Source organism: Theropithecus gelada, chromosome 1 (assembly GCF_003255815.1).
Source record: "Theropithecus gelada isolate Dixy chromosome 1, Tgel_1.0, whole genome shotgun sequence".
Taxonomy (NCBI): Eukaryota; Metazoa; Chordata; class Mammalia; order Primates; family Cercopithecidae; genus Theropithecus; species Theropithecus gelada.
Genome location: NC_037668.1, coordinates 23674890 through 23686430, shown reverse-complemented (window position 1 = coordinate 23686430; position 11541 = coordinate 23674890). Strand labels below are relative to the sequence as shown.

The window sequence follows — 11541 nt, the reverse complement described above, 5'->3', positions numbered from 1 at the left end:
TATGATTTCTCTTCATTTATTAATTACACCAAGTAAAAATGTGAGACGCCTCTGTTTCTTATAATCTAACTTTCTTTTAAACAGGAAATGTCCTTCTTCAGTCGTAAATCCAAATTTACAATAGAAACTGTGTCCTCCAACTGCCAATATGACATCCAGGGCAAACTTTTTATAAAAGAGACACAAACTCCTGGGTTTGTCATCAGTCAGCAGGTATGTATTTGGATGTCCCACATAGTGTTTTGTAAAAACTTGAGTCAACCTTTTAAAATCAGGCATGTTCGCACAAAAATCTAGATTTCCAGTTTTCTTGAAAAATGGTTAAAGCCAAACCAGGTCCTGCTGACTTTACACTTGACAACAAGCAAGTGCAGCTGATTCCTTTGGATAGGACATGTGCGTTCGTTCCAGTTCATTGCAGATCCCGTCACACACACTCACACCCCAGCTCTTACCTGCTTGTCCCTGGTAGGTCTTCAGACAGAAGTTTGCAGGCGTCTGCCCTTCTGATTTCACAGAGCCATTTGGGATTATAAACTTGTAGTGTAATTTTCTTTAAAAGAATTTAAATTATTTTAGATAAGTGTTAAAAGGGTGTGATGAAAGCTGCCTTATGACTGTTCTCTACTTTTTCAAGGTATCTCTCCTTTCATCTTCAATTCCCGAGCAGACCAGGGCTGAAGTCCTAGGAACCTGAGGTCCAGAGACCCTGGGTTCCAGAGACACAGATGTGGCAAGGCAAGTCACAGGATGCCCTGATAGGAACTGTGAGAGAATAGAAAGGGAAAGACCATTAAGGAAAAGCAGAGCCAGGAATGAAGGGGAGAGAGGTTGAGGAAAAGGAAAGGGGAGACTTACGTTTGCCTCTTAAACCGGAAGGTAAAGCCTACAATGAGTGCAAGGAGGAACAGCAAGCATGCCAGGACTGCCAAGGCGATCAAGCCCACGGAGGTGTGGCTCCCACCTGCTTTGGAGGAACATAGGCTGCCTCTTAGCACAGGACCCCTCCCTCTCTATATCCGATCCCCTGGTCTAGGCATGTGTGAGGGTACCAGGTGCTTCTTATTTCCTCCTCCATTTAAAACACTGATTTCTATTTCTCATAAGTTTAGATTCCCCATCTTGTTTTCAGTGCCCGGGCATCCCAAATTCAGCCCACTTTGGCATTTGTTAGTGTAGCATGGAGGGAAAGGGCAACAGCTTTGTAGCAAGGCAGACCTGAATCTAAATTCACCCCATCCACTTTCTATGTGGCTCCGGGCAGTTAACCTATCTCAGCTTCCATTTCCTCATCTATAAAATGAGAAGAGCAGTACTTGCTTCAAAGAAAACTGTGAATGATGAGATGAGATACTATAGGCAGATTCATCGGCCCCTACACAGGGATCACTCAACCAACCAAGCTATCTTTGCTAACCTGCCTTCCCAAAGGCCTGGCTCCCTTTCTGCCGAGGAATGAATCCTCCTGGAATTGTTTACTCGCTGCCTACTTCTGGATCCTTGAATTTTGTAGTCTTGTTTCTTCTTGTATACAGAACACTTTATCTCAATCCTTTTTAACTTTCAGGTCTTTACTTCCCTCCTTCCTGTATCTGGAACCCCTCTCTCTATCCCTCTTATTGGGGGCCTCATCTCCTAAACTCTTCTAACCTGGGTGTATCAAGCCACATCCTTCCCCAGTGCCTCCCTCGATGCCTGAGGACCACCTCCTGCCATTTCCAGCGGGGCCCAGCTCTTTCTCACCCCAGTAGAGGACGATGTCTTGGCCCTCTAGACTGCTGTGCTTCACCCGACAGGACAGGCCAGCCGCCTCCCCAGCGGCCACCTCCAGGGTTGCTCGGAGATACCATGTCTCGTCAGCATTGGGCAGGATGTCCCCTCGCTGAATGCCCTGCTGCTCCTGCTCACCCCGCATCCACTTCACGCACACGGGCTTTGGGTAGAATCCTGAGATATGGCACACAAGCTGCAGACGGCCAGGGCCAGGACTGGGGCCACGGGACAGCCAGGCCTTGGGCTTCACTGTATCCAACAAGGGAACGGGGGGGATCTTAAAGTGAAAACCGCATTAGAGGCTCCAGGCCTCATACCAGGCTCATGCCCCCGACATGTTCACTTCTGGAAATGAAGTCTCTCACAACTTTCAATCCATTTGTCCCACCTTCTTCAGGGTGCCTGTCCTGATACTTTTTCTCCTCTGGTCCCAGCCTCCTATAAATGCCCCTTGTCTGTTTTCCTATAACACCCTTTGTTTGGAAGTAACATATGTAGCCTATTTCAAACATTACATTAATTAACATCCCCCCACCAAGTAGGGATCCTACCTGCCTGACACTTTTCACCCCCAGTTGTTCATTAACTGAATTCATGGAACCCAAGAGGTGCTCAGTTGATGTCTGTGAAATGAATAAATACCCTCACCCCTTATCCAGCCCCTCTTGGGCCTTCCTCTTCTTTGAATGCTCAAAGGGATGAGAACCCTGGAATGGAAAAGCCCGTTTGGAGCCCGGAAGTGGAGTGCAGGGAGTAAGGAAGACAGGCTGACCTTGCTTCTCCAGTTCCGACTTCCCTGACTCAAGGAGGCCGCTGACAAATTGGGGGCAGGTGTCATTAAGGAGCCACTGCACTGTTTCCCTCGTCCACTTGTCCTGGTTGAGCACTTGGATGGCCAAGTTTACCCAAAGTGGGGCCTCTTGGGCTGGCTCCCAAGAAGTTCCTTGGAAACTCAGAATATCTCTTCCTTGAAACGCTACATGGAAGAAGTTATGTGAGGCGTTTCCAGGGTGCACCTCACAGCCAGCGGACACCTGGAGCTCCACGGGATCTGTGGAGAGGAATGGAAAGAGATCAAAGAAGGGTTTGAAAGACTGGGAGAGATGAAAGAGAAGAAATTGATGTGCATGTTATAATGGGGACCCAGACTTCAGGGAAAGGAGAGTAAGTGACCCGGAGTAGGCAGGAACGAGGGACACTTTGAAGAGTCAAAGACTGGGACATCTCCAGGTAGAAGGGAAATCAGAAGAAGGTGGACAGAGCAGAGAATCTCATCAGGTGGTGCCACAGTCTCCCAGTTGAGCTTCTGTGGCCATTCACTCCCCTTGGGTACCGGCCCAGGATCCTATCCCTCAGCTCACAGGATAAGCGCAGCATTTTGGCGAATTCCTTCACGTCCCTGGTGAAGCTGCTTCGATAAACCCGAAATACACGCTGCAGCGCCTCCCACTGCTGGTAGCTGAACGTGCCCTGGGACCACGGCTTCAGAGAGCGGATAGTGTCGGAGTCGTTGCTCCAGCTGTGCGTCTGCAGCTCCCCCAGCCACGCCAAACCATCGGTGCGCGTCCAGTTGCTATTGGCGAAGGACGAGATCTGGAGGCAGCGGAAGGGGAAAAGGCTTTGCGGGACTGGGAGAGAATGAACATTGGAGGCGCGTTGCAAGTGGCCGGGGGAGCAGCCAGCATAAAGGGAAAGAAGAAGGAAAGAAACAAGAGGAGATGAGCTTCAGGAGGGGGGCTGATGCCAGCGAACTCTGTGCCGCGCTGCCTCTCCCCGGAGCCAAGGAGTAGCGAGTTTTCTCTCTGGATCGCGCCAGTGCGTCCCTGGTCTCACCCGTCCCCATCAGGTGGTGCCCTCAGTCCCTGCCAGCTCCCTCTCTCCTCCCTCCCGCGAGCGCACCCAGTCGCCCTCGTTCCACCCACCTTCAGCGCTTCCCCAAGCCTGGAGGAGCGCCCAGAGCAGCAGAAACAGCAGGCACCCCATATCGCCGGGCGTGGGGACCTCGCGGCGTACCGCCTGGCGTGTGGGCCTCGCGGAGTTCCGCCGCGCCCCGCCCTCTGACCTGCGCACTCCTCTCGCCTCCTGTTCTGCTCACGTCCCTTTCCGCTGGGTGCCAGCCAATTCCCAAGCCCGGACCCCGGCAGCCCTCCTGCCTCGGCTTGTCAGCGGTTTGCTGCTTCTGCTGAAGGGTGTCCTCGCCCTTAGCTGTGCAAGCTGCAAAGAGGTCGGGGTCCCAAGAGTCCTGGCGCCGCCGCTCACTTCAGTAGGTTTCACAACTGGCGTGTCTCAATCTTCTGTTTCAACGGAGACTTTGGGTCAAAGTGTGGGACTCTTTGCAACCATTATTTATGTTTTGGAATCAGGACATAAGGTTGTGTCTGTGTTACAATTCCAACCATGGTAAAAATGCAAAGGGAAAAAAGGAGCAAAGTCCTTGCTTTAGCAGTAGATGCCTCTAGGTGGAAGGACTGGGAGTGATCTTACTTTGCTTTACATCTTTCTGTTTTCCAAAATTTCTCAAGTGCAAGTATCACATTTACAATAAAGTAAAAACATGAAAATTAATTTCCTCAGTTGCACATTGAGAGGATTGGATTAGGTTGGCTACAATTCTTTACAACTGTCATATCCCAGGATTCCTCCACCTCAGTGTTCCCTAGCCTCTCTTTCCCCCTGTCATGGTTCTTGCTCTCCCCTCCCCGGCCTCTGCGTTGTCTTCCCTGACTCCTTTTCGGGGGTGTACCCCCAGACTCTCTTCTTCCTCCTCTCCTCCCTGGCCTCTGTCGGCTTACCTTCTCCTCTGGCTCCTCACTCATTCACTCTCCAAATATGCGCCTCTGTTTTAAAGAATAAGTGTAAGAGAACAGTGTGTACCTGGATAGCCAACTCCCCACTTCTCACACTGAAAATAAGAAAAAGTGACCAAAAATCGTGGTTACAAGGCTTAGCTCACCTTGAGGAAAAGACTCCTCTTTGGCAACTCAGAACCTGGGCTGCAGCCTGACACCTCCCTCTCCCTCACTCTTTTTAATCCAATCTATCGCCAACTCATCTCTATTTCACTTCTTTTTAAATACCTCTTGAATAAGTTCCTTTTTCTACATTTCCACTGTCACCATCACCCTAACCTTTTGCCTGATATCCTAAAGTAGCATTCTTGGGGTAGAAAACAAAATCATTAGCACAGCCTGCAAGATTATGCGCCCTCTAGCCCTGGTGTCTACCTTTTGACATCACCTCACACTCCAGCATCATTTGCTCTGTACTTTAGCCTGGCTGTTAGCTTTCAGTTCCCCCACTCTGCAAAACCTCTTCCTGTCTAAAGTCTCCACACAAAATTCCCTTTGCATGAAAGCTCTTGACCTCCTCACCTCACCCCCTCCCAATGCCTAGTTATTTCCACTAAGATATCAGTGTCTAGGTCACTTTCTCAGGGAAGTCTTTCCAGATCTGCCAGACTGTGTGACCCTAGGCAGGAGAAGTAGGGCAGTCCCCACCTCCACTGCTTGTATACTAACTGGCTTTGAGAACCTATCCTCTCAGCACGTAGCAGAGCTTCTAATGATAGAAATGGCGATATGTCTGTCTCCCTCTGTGTCCTCTTCTAAATCCGCTGGAGAGGTGCCGGAATGCAAGGATCATGTCTTCATAATCTGGTTCCTCCCATTCTGCTAATGTTGATGTTTCCCTTCTCCCATATCCTGTTGCAGCAAGAGTCCTAGAGAAAATAGGCTACTGTACCACACTCTAGGCTGGGATCTTGTGGACAGCCCTAACCCAGCCTATCTAATTATGTGTAATTTGCCCAGAAAAGCTTAAAATAACATAGCAACGTATTCTGATAACAAATAAGGTGTTAAATGATTAAATTTGGATACAAAATTACCTAAATAATGGATAGGAGGGAAGCTATGAGGATGGAAGTAAAAAGAATTATAATTATAAGAATCAGGGGGCAATATTTTTAACTTTACATTCTTCAAATTTCCAAGCTCCCTTTAAAAACTTGAACAGTTCTGTTTAGTTTATGTGGATCTTAAAATTTTTAAGTGCTAACATTCTTGCGCATTTAAAGACAAGAAGCTGGTTTGTGTGTGTGTGGTTTTTGGTTTTTGTTTGTTTATCACCAGAGGCCAGGCAGTATTACCTTCAGAAGTTAGGGCTATCTGGAGTTATACCAATATTTTTTGCCAAAGGTCAGTTGAGTTAGACACTTTTTGGCTATTGAAACTTTCACTGCTTTGTTTCTGGGAAAGAAACCATTGAATTATGAAATGTTTTGCAATGTGTTACGTAAACAAAATCTTTTATAACAAGACTGACTCAGAATACCCTAGCACGAAGAGATGGTGATTTACTCAACGCCTCAAAATAAGCCCATGGTGGGTACTACATGATCTCACTTATATGTGGACTCTAAAATAGTAAAATTTATGGAAACAGAGTTAGGGTAGTGGTTTCCAGGAGCTGGAGGGAAGGGGCAAATGGGTTAATTTTGGTCGAAGGATTTCAGCCTCTCAATTTTGAGAGGCTAACCAATAGCTTGGACTCTGTCATGATCATAAGGGACTTACTTGGTTTCAGGTCAGAATTCACAATTCACAGTGTCAAATTAGTTGGAATCTTACGTGCTTTCTTCATGTTTTTGTTATCTTAACCATAAGGAGACCATTTAATATACAAAGGATAGCTGCATATGAGAATTTAAGACTCTTGAGAGGATACAATACATCAGGGAAACTTTCATAATAGCTATCAGCAGGATAATACCAACGAACTAAAGAACTCTTCTTAATAGGACTTTCCACAAGCCAAACTGATCAAAATCAAACAATTCAAAGTTCAGTCAATAAAGAAACTTCAACGGTATTCAAGTGCAATTGGTCATAGTCTTTGTTCAGAGCATAATGGTGATCAAGGACCATAGTTTGCTGTAAAATGGCCTGATTTAAAGAGGTATTCATTTTTGTAAGTAGCCTGATAATACAAAGCACAGTAACCTGGAGATCTACTAAAAGAAACATAAGGATTAGAAAACCTTGTAATAGCTTTCTTACCTCTCGGACGTCGGGTCCCAGGAGCAAAACTCCAGCGACTTTGGGCCCAGCCCCCGTGAGGGTGGAGGGCGGCCGATGAGGGCGGTTCTGAAGGGAATTAAACCAATGAGACGAGCCCGGGGCGGGGCGCGGGGCCGGAGGGTGGGGCTGGTGGCAGCCGTGGCAGTCCGAGGTCTGACTCCGCGCAGTATGTGGCAGTAAGTCAGCAGCGGAATGGCTCTAGCAGTGGCGGCGGCTGCAGAAGTCCAAGCAATCGGGGCCGCAGTGGAGGCTAGAGCTGGAGCCGCGGCAGCAGCGGCACCGCGGAGAGTTTAAGATGGCGGCGGGGGGGCAGCGGGCCAGAGGGAGGAGCAGCTCTATGGGCTGTCGTGCGGCCGGCTGGGGCAGGATGACATCCCTGTACTGCGTGTGAAGCTCACCGAGACGGCGATCCGGGCGATCAAGACTTACCAGAGCCACAAGAATTTAATTCTTTTCGACCTTCAATTCAGTTCCAAGGACTCCACGGGCTTGTCAAAATTTCCAAAAAATGATCTCCTCAATGAAGTTCATAACTTTAACTTTTATTCGTCAAATGTGGGCAAAGACAACCCTCAGGGCAGCTTTGAATGCATCCAGCAAACATCCAGCTCTGGAGCCTCCCAGCTCAACTGCCTGGGATTTATACAAGATAAAATTACAGTGTATGCAACAAACGACTCGGATCCGATGACACGAGAAAGAATGACCCAGGCAGAGGAGGAATCCCGCAACCGAAGCACAAAAGTTATCAAACTCGGTGTACCATATGTAAGGAAAAGAGTGCCAATTCGGAAAGCACCTCAACCTGTTTCAGATACAGTTCCTGAGAGGAAACGGTCAACCCCCATGAACCCTGCAAATACAATTCGAGAGACACACAGCAGCAGCAGCGTCTCTCAGAGGCCATACAAGGACAGGGTGATTCACTTACTGGCCCTGAAGGCCTGCAAGAAACCGGAGCCACTTGCTAGACTCCAGAAAGATGGTGTCAATCAAAAAGACAACAACTCCCTGGGAGCAATTCTGCAACAGGTAGCCAATCTGAATCCTAAAGACCTCTCATATACCTTAAAGGATTATGTTTTTAAAGAGCTTCGAAGAGACTGGCCTGGATACAGTGAAATAGACAGACGGTCATTGGAGTCAGTGGTCTCTAGAAAACTAAATCCATCTCAGAATGCTGCAGGCACCAGCCGTTCAGAATCTCCTGTATGTTCGAGTAGAGACGCTGTATCTTCTCCTCAGAAGCGGCTTTTGGATTCAGAGTTTATTGATCCTTAAATGAATAGAAAAGCCCGAATATCTCACCTGATGAACAGAGTACCACCAACACTAAATGATCATTTGAATCCCACCAGTGAAAAATCTGCTGCAGGCCTCCCGCTGCCCCCTGCGGCTGCTGCCATCCCCACCCCTCCACCGCTGCCTTCAACCCATCTGCCCATCTCACATCCTCCTCAGATTGTAAATTCTAACTCCAATTCCCCTAGCACTCCAGAAGGCCGGGGGACCCAAGACCTACCCGTTGACAGTTTGAGTCAAAACGATATCTATGAGGATCAGCAAGACAAATATACCTCTAGGACTTCTCTGGAAACCTTACCCCCTGGTTCAGTTCTACTAAAGTGTCCAAAGCCTATGGAAGAAAACCATTCAATGTCTCACAAAAAGTCCAAAAAGAAGTCTAAAAAACATAAGGAAAAGGACCAAATAAAAAAGCACAACATTGAGACTATTGAGGAAAAGGAGGAAGATCTTAAGAGAAAAGAGGAAATTGCCAAGCTAAATAACTCCAGTCCAAATTCCAGTGGAGGAGTTAAAAAGGATTGCACTGCCTCCATGGAAACTTCAGCAACTGAACTCCTAGATTATTTGATAAAATGTATCGCTATCGTCTCCTATGAGCAATGCCAGAATTATAAGGATGACTTCAATGCAGGGTATGATGAGTACAGAGCTTTGCATGCCAGGATGGAGACTGTAGCTAGAAGATTTATCAAACTAGATGCACAAAGAAAGCACCTTTCTCCAGGCTCAAAAGAGTATCAGAATGTTCATGAAGAAGTCTTACAAGAATATCAGAAGATAAAGCAGTCTAGTCCCAATTACCATGAAGAAAAATACAGACGTGAATATCTTCATAACAAGCTGGCTCACATCAAAAAGCTAATAGGTGAATTTGACCAACAGCAAGCAGAGAGTAATGGCCCTAGAACTCTGCTTGGACCAGAAGATGTGAATAAACTTAAGCTTATTTATTTAAAATTCCAAAGGAGTTGCTCTAAATTCTAAAAAGGTGAAACTTTGGCTGTTCAAAGTTTCAGTATTAGTAAACTTGAGTTACTTTTTCTTTTCCATTTTACTTTGCTTCCCTGCATTTCGAAGCTGCTCTTTCTGGTCCTCCCCACCACTCCACTCCCAAGACTTGTGCTTATTAATAGAAATAATTTTTTAGGTTTTGGGGATCCATTGTCCACATTTCAAGTCAGTTTTTTCCCCTCAAAAACTTGTGTTTGTTATTAGAAATGATTTTTTAGATATTGGGGATCCAATGTCCAAACTTAAAAGTTGTGTGTGTTTAAAAAACAACAGTAATGTGCAAGGTGAAATGCTTTTGGATAAACATAAGCCTGTTTTCTGACCTTTCTTAATGCAAACTCTTTGCCTTAAATGGTAGAATATTTAAAATTTGCACAAAATTTAAAACATAAACATTATCTTGGAGGGTTAAAAAATAGAAAGGTTTATGTGTATAGATTCACATACACACATGTATATACAGGCTGACTTGATCTAGAACGTTAAATCCGCCCTGCAAGTTAACCCCCCATTGCAATGGTTGCCTTAAGGTGTTTGCTAGTCCTGTACGTAGTGTGGTTAATCATCAGCTACACTGCTTGCCACTTGATTAGAGCAATGGGAAGCATATTGTGGCCTACCAGCATCTGGAAGTGTGTGTTTGATCTGTATGTGTGCAGAGGTGGTGTGGATGTGAGCGTGCATGAAGGAAAAAAAGCTGCTACTCCTCGTAGGCCAAACGCTCAGGTTAAACAACTGACGAGTGTTACTGTAGGGTGTTTTTGTTTTGTTTTGTTTTTTTCTATCAAATTGCAACTTTCGTTGTGGAAAACAAAAGCATTTCCATTTCAACAAGTTTGTCAGCTTTATTAATGTTGGGCAAAAATTGATATGACATGAAAATGAAACAGATCTATAGTTTTGGGACAAAATTATAAAATTAAATGTATAGGTAACCCATTTATGTACTGCTATAAAGTATTTTTTGAAGAGAGATATGCAAAGAAGCTATTACCTACATAAGATGTACTTTTAAAGATTTTTTTTTCATCCTGGTGCCAGGAATATAGAAAACAGTGGATATATTTAACCATAACATACTGTGATTCATCAAACAGCACAAACTTTCATTTCATGGAGTTTATCTGCTGACATTGATTTAAACTGTCACTTGTTTTATCATGTGGGAACATAAGTTATGTGGTCAAAAATATAAGGATTTTGAACTAATGTTGATTCAAGTTGTATTGTCTTACTGTATTGTCTTTTCAAAGTGCTGCCAGTTGAAAAGGGAAGCATTATGTTTACAAATCTCTTTTGAAATTTTTGCCAAACTTTTGATAGTGTCTTTAATAAAGATGTTTGTCTGCAGCATCCAGAAAAATAAATAAATTTGTTGTGGAAAAAAAAGAAAAAGAAAACCTTGTAATAGCCAAGTTTGCCATCCACTATGCAGAATGCCTGCAAACCAATTGTTAGCTGCTCCTGTATACACATTATGTGTCTTTCCCCTAAAAAAAAAAAAAAAAAAAAATTCCTTAATGTATTTGGTGGCAGCATCTAGAGGAACAGCAATATTAGCTACCTTTTTAAGTAAGTGTCAGCAGTAAAATCAGAGAAAAGATAAGTGCAACATTCAGTTTTGTTCAGCACCACATACAACACCCAATAGGGGCAAAAAGGAGATCTAAGACTATAAGATGTTTCATTAAGTGTTTTAGTTAAACAAAAATGTTTTAGAAAGTGTCTTCGACCCTGGAGGTCTCATTGGCTCCAAATTCAAGACTTTTCCCCAATTTAAACAGATTGGTTTCAAACTCCATACAACTAGTACCCCACTGCTGCCAACAGTGACCCACCAGAAACTTGATTGGAACCTTTTCTCAATAGAAAATAACTGATCTTCATCTGTTTTGAGGTTGGTTCTAATTTCAGTTATTGACCTCTTTGGCCTGTGAGTACGCTGGGAAATTTCAGGCAGAGCTTTTTGGAAGGCAGGAGTGGGCAAGACCAAACAGAAAGATCCAAACCAACAAGGAGGCACAACAGAGTACACAAATTCTCCACAGACCCAATATAGGATCTCAGGGACTGAAAATGAGGTGAAAAATACCTACTGGTGTTTGAGCAGAGGTCAAGTTATTAATAAATTTATCTGCCCATAAGTCAGCGTAGCTCCTGAACAAGGCCCAGTCGGAAACTGACCTTTTTGTGGTCCTTTCATAGCATACTATAAGGGTGCATAACCACATTTAGTGGAAAGACACCTCACTACATTTAATCTAGCAACATCACATAAGCAGTTACTCTTACCCACATAGGTAGTCCCCAGGTCTTGAGTTTGCAATACCTGGAGGCACAATATCCCTTCTGCAGGCATCTCTTGGATAGA

General features: G+C 45.0%; 1 protein-coding gene and 1 pseudogene across 2 annotated transcripts; one reads left to right on the top strand and one right to left on the bottom strand.

Annotated features, from left to right (window-relative positions):
* CD1D (CD1d molecule) lies at positions 1–6895 on the bottom strand. The gene is made up of 8 exons (XM_025360320.1): positions 6831–6895; positions 3821–4067; positions 3696–3789; positions 3135–3401; positions 2546–2824; positions 1744–2022; positions 859–964; positions 1–765 (listed from the first exon to the last, which is right to left on the bottom strand). The coding sequence occupies exons 3-8, from the start codon at positions 3754–3756 to the stop codon at positions 744–746; spliced, it is 1014 nt and encodes a 337-aa protein (XP_025216105.1). The 5' UTR covers positions 3757–3789; positions 3821–4067; positions 6831–6895; the 3' UTR covers positions 1–743.
* Positions 6896–6905: 10 nt separating this feature from the next.
* On the top strand, positions 6906–9143 carry LOC112620463 (annotated as a pseudogene). The gene is made up of 2 exons (XR_003118534.1): positions 6906–7017; positions 7165–9143. The product of XR_003118534.1 is annotated as an RNA polymerase II elongation factor ELL2 pseudogene (transcript).
* The last annotated feature ends 2398 nt before the right edge of the window (positions 9144–11541 follow it).